The 16458-nt window shown below is 23.8% G+C and overlaps 2 protein-coding genes across 2 annotated transcripts in view; one reads left to right on the forward strand and one right to left on the reverse strand.

The window, feature by feature from the left end:
• Positions 1–5504, reverse strand: part of LOC129608413 (dual specificity calcium/calmodulin-dependent 3',5'-cyclic nucleotide phosphodiesterase 1-like) — a 96339-nt gene extending 90835 nt beyond the window's left edge. The window contains exons 1-2 of the mRNA XM_055519902.1: positions 5318–5504; positions 1669–1809 (exon numbers count right to left, since the gene is read on the reverse strand). Of these exons, the coding sequence (XP_055375877.1) occupies positions 1669–1809; positions 5318–5504 (328 nt within the window). The remainder of the gene's footprint in view (positions 1–1668; positions 1810–5317) is intronic.
• A 6749-nt stretch (positions 5505–12253) lies between these two features.
• LOC129608414 (serine protease inhibitor dipetalogastin-like) lies at positions 12254–15678 on the forward strand. Its single transcript, XM_055519903.1, has 3 exons — positions 12254–12557; positions 14540–14555; positions 14632–15678. The coding sequence occupies exons 1-3, from the start codon at positions 12353–12355 to the stop codon at positions 14852–14854; spliced, it is 444 nt and encodes a 147-aa protein (XP_055375878.1). The 5' UTR covers positions 12254–12352; the 3' UTR covers positions 14855–15678.
• Positions 15679–16458: the final 780 nt, after the last annotated feature.

Consider the following 16458-nt stretch of genomic DNA (forward strand, 5'->3'; position numbering starts at 1 on the left):
TTAAATTGTATTAAATCATTTTGTATTTGGATTAGTAGTAGTGCTAGTTTTTGCGGTAGTGATCAAATACGCAATATAACACAAAAAAAAAAAAAACTTTCTGTACACGTTAACATTAAACCTTAATGTAAAATTTTTTTTTCTCTTTTCACAATCTTTGAAGTGATTACATTTTACGTTCACTTTTATAAGTTTTAATTATCTCAAAGTAATTAGATAATTTTCGGATTAGATTACATTTGAATTATAAAATGTTAAAGTATTTTTGTGAAAAATTCTGTTTTTACAATATTTAAGTTTCAATAAATTTAATCAAGTTCTCATTAGATAAATATCTCTTTTACCTTTTGCGAATTATAGATGTACGTCCACGCGTTTCTAAATTTAAATTATAATTTTTGAAATGTGATGATGTAGGTACGCGAATTAAATTTAAACTAAAAGTAAAAAAGAATTTTTTAATCAGATTTTTTTATTTTGTGTTTTTTAAAAAGGGAAGAAATTTTTAATTTTTTATTACTCGTAGTTTGTGATTTTACCGACTCAACTCTAATTAAAATTTAAAGATAATCAAAATTAGATAAAAAAAAAAAATTTTTATTTATATTTTTAATGATGAATTTTAGATAAAAACCCAGAATTTGGAATCAAATAAATTATTTTAAATTTGAAGTTGAATGAAAGATTAGATTTATTTATCTTGTTCTGTGAGGTTTTGAGTCAAAGTAATTTTAATAACTAGCTAAAGCTCTATTGATTAACTTTTTAAAATAAAAATTTCAAATCGGTATTAGGAACAGTTTGGAAGCAAATATTGTTTAATGAATTGTTAAGAATTTTAGATAATGGGGTTAAACTCAAAATGATATTAATACAAAATATTTAAATTGATACGAATAAAAATTCAAAAAAATAATTGTAAATAAATTACTTTTTGTTCGGACAATCACGAATATTTGATCCGAGAAAATTAAAAGATTCTCACATTATTCCACATTATTTCCAAATTATGTTTATTATATAAGCTCTTCCAATTTTTTGAATATAGAAAAAATATTTGGTATTAATTACAACTTGATTTTTCTTATGGATTTTTTTAAATAATTATAGAATTTAAATCAAAACAATTATAAAGAATTAGCAGAATTAATTATCAATGGCATACAATATAACAGTTGAAAATTCACGCAAAATTTTTACTTTTACAATATTCTCAGTATTTTAGTACAATTGTTTTTTTATTGTTGTATTTCATATTTAATAACTTTAACAGTATAATTATGTCTCAACATTTATAGTATTTAAACAATTTATTATTACAAAAAAAAAAAAAAGACAACAAAAAACAAAATTTAAAGAATTTGAAAAATTAAATTGACATTTATATATACGCACATACAATAAAGCAATATAACACATTTATATTATAAAAGTTTTGCTTAATATAATTTTCACAAAATTATACACGCAAGCACATTAATAATAGTATTTTTTATGTTTATATTTATTATATAATAATATTACTATTATTATAAAAACATTGAAAAAGAAACATCGAGATATTTTGGAAAATTTGCACATTTTTAAAATTAGTTAAGAAATTTTCATTTGACGATACAAATTTTTTGTTTTCTTTTATATTTCATTGATTGATTGATTTTTACTTACTTGAAACTTGACCATTTATTGGACTAGGATTTTGTGTATTACTACTAGTTGGACTATTTGATTTAGATCTAGTGGTATCGTAGCTTCGTCGATCGAATACCGAAGAATCGTCTCTGGTTTTATTTTCTGGTGTACTAGCAACTGTAATAAACCATATAAAAAAGAAAAAAAGAAAGAATAATATAAATGAATAAAAAATAATAATATAAAAATAAATTAAATATAATAATTATACGAAAAATAAATTAAATAAATTGGAAAAATAAATTCCTGTTATATGATTATCGTATTTGTTCACGTATTAAAACAATATTTAGTGATTTTTAGAGAGAGAGAGAGAAAATAGGGGAGAGAAGAGAAATTATTTAAAGTATATACACAATAAATATTTATATGGAAAAATTCATTAAATTCCTACCATGAAATTGCATATTATTTTGTGTTATTATAATTTATTTAAATTAATTAATAATCATTTTGTATTGTTTAAAATTCTAATAATTTTTTAAAATTTTAATCTTTAAAATATTATACGCTCTATAATGCATATGCAATTTAATAAAAAATTTTTCCAATATATTTTCAATGTTGTTTATTCCTATGATCGCCTGAAGTTATGCAAAATTTTATGAATTTTTTTCAATGTAATTTTTTTACGATACATAAAATTTGACGGCGAAAACAAAAGAAATATTTTGTGTTTATGAATAGGCACCTGCATTATTATTATTAATATAACAGTGAATTATGAATATAAAAAGTAAATTAAATAAATATTTTCAGGGTAATCCAGAATATTTTAAAAATGTTTGTAAATAATTTATGTAGCTACCTATACAAATATTAAATTATTTTTTAAATAATAAAATATTTTCATTTATGAATATTTAATTAAATTTTTAGTTTTATTTTTAAAAAAAAATTAAAGTGTTATTTGATGCGTTGTTATTTGATTATAAAATTATAAATTTAACGAAAAATCGTGTTTTAATATTTTTGAGGATAAATTTTTTAAAGTAATCAATTTCATAATTAAAAAAAAAAAATTAAATAATTTATAAGCAAAAAATTTGGGTTTAAGGGGGGAGGCGGGTTAAATTTGCTGGGTTCATTATAAATTTTCTGTCAAGAATTGAATGTAATTTAACAGAAATTCAAATATAGACTCCTAACCATTGTAAAAACAATTGAATTTAATTTATTTTCCAAAAAGTTTTTAAAATCGTAGAAAATTGTGGAAATTTTTTAATTTCGCAAACGATATACTAGTAAAATACATAGTGTATATATCAGTTACTAATGAAAACAATATGGTATATAATTAATATTAACCACATCAAATTAAAAAAAATAAATATTAATTATATCATACAAATTATTTAATTTTATTGTAAACTAATTCATTTAAGTGACCACATCTAAAAATATTTTGTTTTCTAGAAATTTAATATCATTTTCCTAATATAATCTTTCCAATATTTTTTCTCTCTGTAGTTTCAGTATTCACTTGATTACGAACAATTAAACATTTGTATTTCGATGTGAATCACAGTAATTGTTTTTGATTTTTTTTTTTTGTTTATTTTTCTTAAATCAAATATGGTTTGTTTCTTTCACCTTGTTAAATACTTTATTAAATAATTTATATTCAACGAGAGTATTTATAATTTGTATGTGAAATGATCATAAAAAAAAAAAACAAAAAAAAAATCCCAGGTACGTATTCTACAAACAAAAAATGTGAGATCAACTATCAACAAGGCGTAGATGTCGCTGTCGTCGCTTTGAAATGAGAAAAAATTTATTTTATAGGCGGGTATTATAAGATATTAAAACCATTTCAAATAAATTGTATATTCAGGGGGAAATGCGAAGAGTAAGTGAAATATAACAGTTCTTGCTAAACCAAAGTATCGAGAATTCGATTACGGAGGTTTGGGATTATTAATTAAATTTCGATATTCTTGCTGTTAAATGGAATCGAAAATTTACTACTGGTTAAACAGAGACTAACTGTTTGTTATTAATAATTCAATTTAATTCAATTAACAAAATGTAATCAGTAATGAGTTAGTTATTCATATGTCAATTAATCTTAGTGGCTTCCCATATATTCAGAGTAGCAGAGAAGTAAAAAAAATCAAAATTGAACATTGTATACTATTTAGCGATTAAATCAGTGCTGAAATTTGGACAAAATTTTTCTTTTAAATTTTCGAAAATATTATGTCGGCCCTGTTATTCAAACACTTAAGCCATCTCTGTTCATAATGAAAGTTTATTTGTAATTGTTTCAATTCTTTTTAAGAAAAACTATTTACTAACAATACTATAGTGACGAAAATAAAAATTTGCTTTGATTTATGTGTTTTCTTCATAATCACTTAACACATTTTTTAATTATATAAAAAAAAGGCAAAAAAAAACAAAATACTGCGCGCTGTTCAATGAAACATAACAAATTTAAGTTTCAATTTCACACCAAAAAAATAAAATAAAAAGGAACATTTTAAAAAGCTTTACTATTTAGTATAAAAAATAATGCCTGACTCAAAGAATAAATTAATTTATAAGACTTGATAACCTTACCTTATAACTTTGATTATCATTTTGTTAAAAGAAATAAAGCGGAACACAGAATAAATTTTTTTATTTTTAGGAAATTTTCGCAGAACTCAATTAAACTTTATAAAGTAAAGAACACAAGCTTATTAAAATTGAATTTAAAATTTGATCAAATTTTAAAGAGAAAGAAATTTTGAAATTAAAAATTTTGAAAATGAAATTTTTAACAATTATTTTAGCGCTTATTTTAATAATCGCTTCTTTTTTATCAACATCAGAGGCTAATTTTTGCCCATGTAAACAGAATGTAAGAGAACCAGTTTGTGGAACAAATGGTCAAACATATAAAACAAAATGTGAATTTGAATGTACACAACGTGAATTGGCTAAAATTGGAAAGAAAATTGAAATTGCAAAGAGTGGTGCATGTTGAGTCTAAAAAAAAAGTGTTTAATTTTAAAAGTATTTTGTATTGAAAAATAAAATGTTTATACTCGTAATATGAGTATAATCGAATAAAATTTTAATTTATGGATTATTAATAAGTGTATGTGTTTTATTCGTAAAAGATAATATGCAAATGAAGCTGAAATATTTACATTGTGGGAAGGCACCTTGTATTGTGTCCTGTGGCTCTCAATTATTTAAATGAAATTAGAAAATAATTATTAAATAAATATTTAAGAGAAAATTAAATTTTTTTCTATCAATTTGTGATGGGTGTATATGAAAATTTTAATGCCGTAGGTCAGCATTTAATGCAAATTTGAATAAATCTATAGGAAAAATTATAAATTAAATCCTTATGTTGAATTCAAGATTTTTAATGAATTGGTATTTTATAAAATATATTTTTCTTGTGTTTACACCGATTTAACTTATTGTAATGAAATTATATTAATGCCATACCTCACACCATCTTACATTTAAACTTTAAGTGACAGTGATGAGAAAAAAGAGTATTATAATTGTAATCCTATATAGTTTAAAATTTTCCTTCAAATCATTTTGAAAACTAATTGTAATAAGGTAGTAATAGATGATGTACAATACTAACCGCACACGAATAACGTACAATACAAACCGTATATTACTGTCGGGTAATATTTCGGGAATTCCCCTAGTCTAGCTACTAGAATATGTAAAAGTAATAAGAAACACTCGTGGTAAGTTGGAAAAGAATTTACTAATTTCTGTTGTCCAAATATTTGATATAGCATGCAATAACCTTCCACTACCTTTTTCTGATTCAATAAATATTCAGAAGGCATGCCATGCTGTCCGCTACACAACATGAAACTTGTGATTAATAACAGCTGTCTCGCTCATAATTATGCTATTCTATTGAAATGTAATGTTCTACTGTCTAGCTATATCAAGTCTTGTATATTATAGTGTTAATTGAATTTTAATGAAAATTAAATGTAAATTTTCTCATTTTACAATGAAAACTTTTATCTTTCTATCTAATTTCTATTTAAAAATTATCTTTAAAAAAAACATTATATTTGGTTATTTGTATACAGGTTCATTGTTAGTTTTAATGGAATTAAACAACAATAGATAAAAAAAATAATAATAAAAAGAAAGCGAAATAATTGATTTTTGTTTCTCATTTTATTTTTATCGTATAAAGCTTTCAATTCTATTTTTCATAAAAATCAATTTAAAAATCTACCTGTTAATGAACTTCAGATTCAATCTGTTGTCAAAAATTGTCGCAAAAATATTTAAATTTCATATTACAGAGCTTTAAACACTTTATTTATGGTCAAAATTAACAGTAAAATTGTAGGATTAAATTTGGTTTTTGCTATACAATATTGTTTTCTAGTATTTTAATAATGATGAAGTTAGTTATGATTCATTATTTATTTATGATTTTTATAATGATGATATCATTATTTAATTGTGATGCTATTTATTGTCCATGTCCAGCAAAAAATGAACCAGTTTGTGCTACAAATGGACAAACTTATAAAAATAAATGTGAATTTGAATGTGCACAACGTTCATTAAATATGATAAATAAAAAAATTTTAATTAAAATGGATGGACCATGTTGAAAAAGAAGTGAAAATGTGGAAAGAAAAAAAAGGGGGGGGGCGGAGAAATTGAAGAGCGTAAATTGCAATTTAGTTGTGTTTCAAAGACAAACCAATGAGTAAGTAGAAAATATCACAGTTATAAAAATAATTATAACTTAAATTTTTTTATATAATTAATTAAAGATTTTGATGCTGCAATTAGAATACTTGGAATTTAATTGATGGCTGTATTTTTTTTTTTTTAATATTGTGAATTGTACTTTTTTTTTACTATTGTGAATTTTTAATTATTGTGATTTTACTATGGGTTTTAAATGTATAATGTATTTTAACTGAAATTATTTATGAATTTTTATACACTTTATTTAATTATTATAAAGAATAAATATTGTAAACTGAAAATTGAAAAACAAATAAATATTTTCGTGCTTTACTTCCTAACCGGAAAACTAACAAAAACTCTTCTTCTTTGGATATTGTAAGTATAAAATTAATATTTTGCAAGAGTCCGATTGAAAAATATATGTATAACATTTTTTGTTCTAAACTCTCCTTTAAAATTATTTGAGCTTCGGTAAATTTGATTTCGGCAAAGTGTATCTATCATAACTTGAATATCAAATTATCAAAAAGTCTAGTTTAGTTAAAAGTTTAAAATCAGAAAGACAATATTTAAAAACTAATCTGAAGCTTAAACTGAACAGAATTTGAAATTTTTTTCATATTTATATCGTATAGATAATATCGTAAAAATCGATATACGATAAACATATATCGTATAAATTGCAAATTATTTTTGAATTATTTGGCGATGTTTACGTCTCACTTAGAAATTGTTTTAGATTAACTAGAGGGTTAACAACCCTAAGTGTAAAATATTAATTCATATTGCCAGTATGAATTTAAAAAAAAAATCGAAATCGAAATTTTAACGACATACACCCATAATTACAAATTTACAATTAAATTAATCAAAAATTTACTTAAAATCTAAAAATAATTTCTAAAATTTTATTGCGTTGTACAATAAATACTTGGACGGCATCATTTTGGATTCGCAGTTAGCACATCATGTATTTTTACTTCGATGTAGTTCTACTCTGATCACGTTATTGTACTCAATTATGTACATAATTATAAAAGTGAAAATATTTACGACATTGTGATAAGAAATTTAATAAGAGCAAATTTCAAAATTAAAATGAGAATTTTATTTTCATTTTTTACTCTTTGCACATATTTATTATTCTTTTATTTATTTTATCAGTAATTTATTCATATTTATTACGACATAAATAATATTATTATTAAATATAATTTTTAAATAAGAGAAAGCTTTTGTCCATCCATTAATTCAAAAAAAAAACAAAAATAAATAAATAAATTGCCTCCCATTTTCAGTATGAAATTTAACTTATATTTTATCGGAAGTAAATCTAAACCCCTTGGTTTCTCTCTCATTTTGAGTTTTTTATATGTTTTTGTACTCATAATGTCATTTAAACGTAATTACAAATATACAGTATTTTTACTATTATGTTTAATTACAATTATTACATATATAAATTATGTTGAATGTATTTATTGTCCATGCTCACGTAAAAGAGAACCGGTATGTGCTGATAATGGGCAAACATATTTAAATAAATGTGAATTTGAGTGTACACAACGTATGTTAAATCAAATTGGCAGAAAATTATTAATTAGAAAAATGGGGTCATGTTAAAAAATTTGAGTAAAAAAAAATATACGCTCTAATTGTTGAATACGCTCTAATTGTAAGCTGTGGCAGATTTACATTGTTCGGAATTAATGGTGATCAAATAAGAATTTTGGTATTGAAAGAATATGATTTATTTGAATATAATTTTGGTAATTATTATTGTAAATAAAAAATAAAATTGAATAAATAAAAACTAAAAATAAAATAATTATTAAAAAAATAAGTTCAAATTTATTTGGTTAAAAGTGTGCCTAATGAAATTATTTTGTTTGTTTTTCCCCTCACTATTATAATATAAAGTTTTTATTAGGACAGTACAATGTACTACAGGTCAGACATACTTTCGAAATTCGCTACGAATTTTACTTTAGCCTCCATTCCGTAAATAATCCATTTGATATTGTTTAATCTAAGGATTACAAGCGATATATTGAGTGTTTCTGTTCTTTGTACTGAATTATTATTTAAATTTTTAGATTTTAAGTTAATAATTTCTTTTTCCATAATATCTAGGTAACCTAAATTAAAAATTTTTCGCAAATAATAAGGCTTTTCTTTATAATATGAGAATTTGTTTTTTTAAAAATTGAAATTGCTTTTTTTTTTGCGTTTCCACATAAGCTCTATGTAATTTTTTTTTCTAATTCTTATCTTGGGAAAAAAAACAAAATTAATTAAAAAACGTCTTGACTTCTGATCTTTCCCAATATTTATTTTAATTTTAAGTAAATAACGTAAACAATATTATTATTAAACACTTGTATTTAAATTAAGTGGAAGTTCACATTAAATAATAATAATGTGTTGGTGGAAACTGTAGAAAAAAAAACGAATTCAACAAGTGCAATAAATTAGCAATGTAAGCAACAAATTTTAATTTTCACTTAAAATTAATTTGCATTTAAATTTTTTTAATGGAAATTTTTTTTTTCAACACAAAATATAATGTTTAGAATTTTTAATAATTTTTAATTTTAAGTTACGATAAATAGTGAATCCACCACAAATTAACTTAAATGGAACGAACGTAGCAATCCATAACTCAGCAAAATACCTAGGAATGACCTTAGATTTCAAGCTAAGGTGGAAAGAACATATAAAGAAGAAGCAGATAGAATTAGGAAATCAATATAGAGAGAATCATTGGCTCCTATGTTGTAAGTCCAATTTGGCAATTAATAATAAAATATTGATATATAACCAAATCATTAAATCAATATGGCTATATGGTATTCAACTGTGGGGTTGTGCCAAGAAGACTCACATTAACAAAATTTAAATCGTTCAGAATAAAGTTCTACGGGGCATGGTAAATGCGCCATGATATGTGCGTAATAGTGACATACACCAGGAGTTTGAAATTGGTTATAGATGAAATTGAGAGTTATGCTACAAGGCAGGTTTCGTCTAGAACACCATGTAAACATAGAAGCAGCTCGGCCGCTAGACAATTACTTTATGGCAGAAAGACTTAAACAAACAAGACCTTTTGATTTAACAGAAAATACCATTTTCCTTACAGAAGGTATTAATTCCTATACGGAAAGACCAAGTTAGCGCAGAGGTAATAGTTGGTCTGTAGGACCAGTTTTATCCGTTCAGAGTTTACTTTTTTATTAAGTAGAAAAAAGAGAAAAAAAAAACGAAACAAGTACGGGACAGTTGCTAGTAATTTGAATATTGAGACCAGTTTTTGGAAAATCATAAAAATTTTTCAAAATTGCCTCAAGTTATAATTCCTTGGAAGTCAATAATGTCCTTGAACGGTGAAGCTAGTAAAGTTGTTAACAAAACTTCTTTGATTTACTTGAAAATTGTCAAATGTCGGCCATAGCTTAAAATCTTACAACATTTTTACTCTCAAAACACAATCTTTAACATATTTGGATCCGGCTATTTATAATTTTGTTACCGTCATTTTGTATACTAAAGACGATAACGGGCTAGCACCATGGGAATTTTTCATATCATTGTCTGTTAATCCTCAACTTAAAATTTATTTTTTTTAGCTTTTCCATTCATTTCTAACTAATATACTGTGAATTTATTGTCGACTTTCGCATTTTAAGTAAAAACGAGTGAATTAATTTGAACAATTCTTATCATAAATTTATTCTATATACACAAATTATTTTTTACATAATATTATGCATTACTACACTTTAAATACTTTGATTTACAATTAACATTTTCCATCATGAGCTAAAAATACTGGTATTCCTTTTTTCACATCACATTCCAAAGCGTATCGATTACTATATGTTAAACCATTACTTCCACAAACTGGTCTTTCAACCAATGGTATTATACATGGTATTCCAATTCTTGGTTGATCATTCTCAAGAATTTTGGTGTCTTTATCATCGCTGATAACAATTGTAATTGTTGCAAATATTAATAATAAAGTTGGAAAAATTTTCATTTTTTTTTTTTTGTAAATAGAATTTTGTAAAATTATATTATTTCGTAAACTGTGTGCATCAACACCTTAGATTGCAATGAATTTTTAATTATTTTTCGAAAACTATTTAAATAAGTTGCATATTTTTTTGTGCTTTTTTTTTAATTTTATGATAAATTATGGGAAAAATAATAAATCATAAATAATTTGAAATTTTAGAAAAATAATTTTTGATTTCAATGTAATAATAGTAAAGTGTAATTTGCACATGCACTTGTGTTTATGAACTTTGGCAATCGTTTATGAGATTGAAATTATTTAAAATATTGAAAAGACAAAATCCCAAATCCACCTGACACACAATTCTCCAACGTATGTCACTTAAGAATGAATAATCATGTATGTTGTAAGAAGGCTATAGTACTATACTAGTTTTCTTAGACGAGATCGGATGCGATATCATGAACAAACTCTTTCTCCCATTTACTTTGCACTTTGAAATTTTTGAAATTAAGATTTATGATTTTCCTTATAGCATACAACTAAAATTTGCTAACTAAAATAAATTTGTTTTTTTTTTTTTTCAATTTTAAAACCAAACTTGTTCAAATAAATGCCAGATATGTAAACAAAATAATAATATGCATAATATGCTTTTATTCTCAACTCATTGAGCGGAAGACGAGAATTAAAATTGTTATTTTATTTGTTGAAAAATTCAATAAATAACATCAAGTAGCCATACAGAAAATTGAAATGTGTGGGAGAATTTGTTTTTAAAATTATTTTTATTTGAAACAATACGAAAAATGGCAAGTTCATTTCTAAATTTAAGTGTTGTTTTAAGCAGTTCCATTATCAAACAGTAGAAATGTTAAAAAAATAGGCTTAAAATTCTTTACAATAATATAAAAATAATTTGCGTTAATATATTACAAGTAAAAGAAAAAATTGCATAAATTTGGGAGAACATTTATTCCCTACAATATTGTGTTTTATAATTTACTTGATATTTGCTTATGTTGATCTATGTAGCGCTTTACAAAACAAAATGTGATAGAAGAAATTAAGTTGCTATTATTGCGATTAAATTTTTTTATAGTTTATTACAATTCAATTTTGTTATATTTATAACAAATAGAATGTAGAACAGTAAAATGTTACTGACAGCATAAACTTGAATATCAATCACTTTCAATTTTCTGTTTTAATGTTCAATACAAAATTTTCTGATGTTTAAAGTGTTAATTACATACAGTGCGTCAGCATTTGGTTATAATACAGGTATATTTGCATGGAACATGCACTATAATCGCCTTATATTATTTGTGACTACGTATATGAGTTTCGATGTGAAAGCTTATTGTTATATTGTTAATAAAATTAACAAATTCTTGATAGAAAATCGTAACATAAAATGTTATTAATTTCTAGAACTGAAAGCTATTTATTAATTATTCTGGTAAGAACATATTTTCTATTTAAATTCTAAAATAAATTCTTTTAAAAATCGTCATAAATATTAATTTTAACATAATTCTTAATAAAATATAGAATATTTTTTGCAATAGAAATTCTATTGCATTAAAAGTAGTACAATGTATGTTGATTAAAACATGACCTATTAAATAATGCAACTAACAAACTTTCCAACAATTATAAAAGTTCACTGGAAATAGAAAATCATTTTATTAAATTTCTTGCATTACTACATATGCTTATCAAATTTATTATCGATAGCATAATTATTGATTAATAATAAAACTTTCTTTTCCGGGATTTTCAATAATTAAAATAGCATATAAAAACTGTGATCTTATTAATGTTACATTACTGTTGTTAATTGGTCTTCTTTTGGAACAGATCAGTTCTAGAGAGAAAACAAAATTTTAATCATAAAAAAAAAATTTGTTTTTTACTTTTAAATCAAAAAACTTAAAAATAAAAATGAAATTTTTAATAATAACAACATTAATAATTTTAATTGGATTGTCATTAACACAAACAATATTTGGTCAATTACCACCATGTCCATCAAGAAATATTTGGGCACCAATATGTGCTTCAGATGGTAGAACATATGAAAATGATGATAAATTAAAATGTCAACAAGCTATAGATCCAACAGTTAGATTTATTAAGGAAGGACCATGCTAAAGTTGAATGCAGTACTTATATTTGTGATCGTGTTATATGCACAATATGTTTGTGAGTATGGTTTATAAGTTGAGATATAAGGTGATAAATACCAATGCCAAAAGTGACCAAATCAAAATAAAGTTCAAATTTTAAAATTTTAATAAAATTATGTGTAATTTTAAGTAATTGTTATAATTTTAAATTAAATGCTTATTTGTTAAATTAACAGTTTTTAATTAAACAGTCTTTCAGTGTGAACTTGAAAAATAAGATTTAAAATGTTTCCTGAGTAACTGTAATTCAGCCTGAAGTGATTTTTCTAAATATGTATAAGAATTTAGTGTTCATAGTTTCCTTCACCTATTTTCCAAAGTGTTAAAAGTGTTCACTGAAATATTTTGTACAATATTATTAATGAAATTCTGTACATTATGATTTCAAACAACACCCTAGTTTAAGGCTTGCTGCAATATTCAACTTATTTCTCGAATTGATTTAATATCAAGGGTGTTTAAAAATCTTTATCGAAAATTATTAACTTGAATTCATTTCAATTATCATAAAATTCGAATTTTGAATGAAATATTAGTGTTTTAAAAAATATTTTTTTAATGTTGGGGTTACAACATTTTGAACTAATTATGATTTGTTATCAGGATTAAGTCTACAAGATCATCTGATTTAAATAAAATTATTAAATTATTGTATTTGAATAAGAGATTATCGCTGATTTCAGTGAATTATTGTATAAAACTATAAAAATATTTCTGTAAATTTAAAAAATATAAAAAAAAATTATCGATCATTTGAAATTATTTGTTAAAAATAAATATTTTTTTACCATGTTACACACAAAGTTTAATAATATTAAAAACGATATCAAGTCAAGCCAAAGAAGGTGATTATTAACTGACCTAAAAAGAGAATAAAAATAAGAAAAAAATTTTATTAGAATTTTTTAATTTCAGTTTTTTTAATAAAAATCTAGTTTTAAATTAATTTTAATTGTACGAGTAATAGTTCTTAGAATATTTCTGTTAAATTTCGAATGGTCTAATATTATGTGAATTGATTATTCCTGAAAAATATGCTATTTCAATTGAAACAGAAGAAGGTAAAACCCAAAAAATTCTTTGTGAAATATTAAAGTTGGATTTTTCTATGGTTTTTTCCTTGGAATATGGGAACGTTTCACAGAAGCTTTTAAAATACGCACAAAATTTTAAGTTGGCAGAGAATTTTACTCCAATACTTCTTTTTATTAAAATCGAGATAGCATAGAAAATATTTATTTTTATTTTTTTAATAATTATTAAATATTTACTACGTAATTAATTCAATAAGGAACATTCAATGAGAGTAAAATGGAAATTGTTTACATTTTAAATTGTGAAATTTTACTAAATCTAACATAAGCACAAGAGTGAAGAGTTTTATTAATATTATTGTTTATGCTATGAGGGGCCGAAGGATTTTGGCCTAACTCTTGTCGTACCCATATGATCTTTTATGATTCTCATCACCACCTGCAATTGTCTAGGATATTATCCAGTACTGCAACACCATCAAAGCGTGCCAGACTCAACCACAGACCAACTACTTCTGCCAGACTCGACCACAGACCATCTATCGTCTCGCTTCACACAAAAAATGCTGAACCATTTTGTCTCCTCCTAGGCAAACTCGACAGATCTTGTTCTCTTCTTTGACCATACAGTTCAAGTGAACTATGGAGAGAGAGAGAGTGAGTTCACCTACCAAGTCAAATACTTATTGAAATATTAGCATGTTCTTATAATTATAAAGGTATATACAAGTTCAGAAAAGGTCATTCACTGATAATAATTTTAATCTGATACTCAAATAGTATAATTATTACGATTTATTTTTATTAATTAAAACACTAATAGTAATTCATTCAATAAATAAACATAAGGTTCTCTAGTCATTATTGAAATTAAAAATTTGTTTTTTAATTTTGAAAATAATGATTAGTTTTAATTTTCACCTCGTAGAGAAAAGTTTTCATAATAAATTTTTAATACAGATTTAAATTAAAAAAAATTCCATTGAATAATAATAATGAGATTAAATTTTCTGATGTGCACCCTAATATTAACGGAAATTGTTGTAATTTCTTCAAATACAGAAAATATTTTTGAAAATTTCAATGTAAGAAGATGTCCTGTTTCATCAATAATGAATTTAGTTTGTGCTTCTAATGGTAGAACTTATTATAATGAAGATTTTTTAAGATGTGAAAGAGAAATAAATCCATCATTGAAAATAATTAAGGAAGGGGTGTGCTAAACAAAAAATATTAAATTGTGTGTGTTTTTTAATGTATAAATTGATTGCTATTATAAAAATTAGAATTTTATTTGAATTTAAGTTCAGATCGGATCATTAAATCCAATATTGTTAAGCTCAATATTCAGTAAAATACACAAAATATAATAAAAAACTAATAAAATGTCATTTTCCTTTACTGGCAATACCGTAATTGCGCCCAAAAATAACAATAAATGTTATCAACAACTTAAAATATTTGACTTAAAATATATCAGCTCATATCTTACGGTAAACAGAGCTCAGGACAAATTTGCAACACCATCTTCAGAAAAAAACTTTTTTGACTCATTTATTTCGAGAACGATGAAATATTTCACGAAATACAGGAAAAGCTCGGAAGCAGAATGCAATGAGACTGTGCCGAAGACTCGTGCTTATATGAGCCCGAGTGAAGAGCTCAACTAAATTTAAACAACACAAAATTAAGTTATTTATTATAATTGTGATATTTTAACAAATAAAAATCCCAATAATAATGAAGTAATAATATTCATTTTATATTAGTTGTCAAACATTTAAGTATTCTTTATTAAATAAGATCTTTTAATTTTTAACAGGAACCTTCTTTTACTATTTTAAGTTTAAGATTAATTCGTTGTCTGCATTCAAGTGCCCATTGATTTCGATATGTAAGACCATCACTGCCACAAACAAAATTAACAATAGCTGGTGTTGCACACAATATTCTAGCCCAACTGATTGGTAATATTAAATAAAATAAAAATATTATAATTGAAATACAATTAATTTTCATTTCTTCTATATTATTTAATTTAATTGTAATAGAGAAGAAAAAAATCAGTCCGTTTAAATATAAAAATTAAATTTGATTAACTGATTTTATTTATATATAAAAATTTTTTGATTAAATGTTAATTTTTTTTTTTTTGTTTTAAAATAAGAACTTTAATCACAAAAAAAAATTTTGTTTTGATAAGGGCGACGATTTATGTACACACAATAATGAATAGAAACCGCAAGTTCAAAATAGAAAATCATAAAAAAAAAGATTATGAGGAGCATATAGAATTTAATTTACCATTCATGTGAGTAGTGCAGAATTTCATTCTATGTCATAATGTCAGAGTGTTGCTACATGAGACTTAGTTATTCTTGAAGAAACAAAGCTTTTATTAAGCTGCTAATAAATTTAAATAAAAGTTAAAGAAATTGCCAATTTATAGCTTTAGTAAACAATTAAATTTAAGATGTTGAGTACATCCCCATTTGAAAAGCCGGAACGGCTTTAGGAAAAACTTCAATTAAGAATTCAAAGTGCAATTACACGTTCGCAAAAGTACGGATAGTCGGAAGCTGGCGGAACTTTTCTCAATGAGAAAATTTTTTTAAACTGTCTATTTCGGCAGAAATGCGGAAATCTTAAACGTTGTTTGATTCAAAACTTATAAAATATTATTGCGAGGCATATCTTGAAAATTATAATTGTATATAGAACAATAGTTACTTGGAAGTCATACCTATATTTCGAAGAGAGTTTTAAACAAATAATATCACTGTTTTCATGCAAAACGTATAAAAGACATGACTATATTAAAATAGTT

The sequence above is a fragment of the Condylostylus longicornis genome, unplaced genomic scaffold, assembly GCF_029603195.1.
Source record: "Condylostylus longicornis isolate FDR11 unplaced genomic scaffold, ASM2960319v2 ptg000031l, whole genome shotgun sequence".
NCBI classification, from domain to species: domain Eukaryota; kingdom Metazoa; phylum Arthropoda; class Insecta; order Diptera; family Dolichopodidae; genus Condylostylus; species Condylostylus longicornis.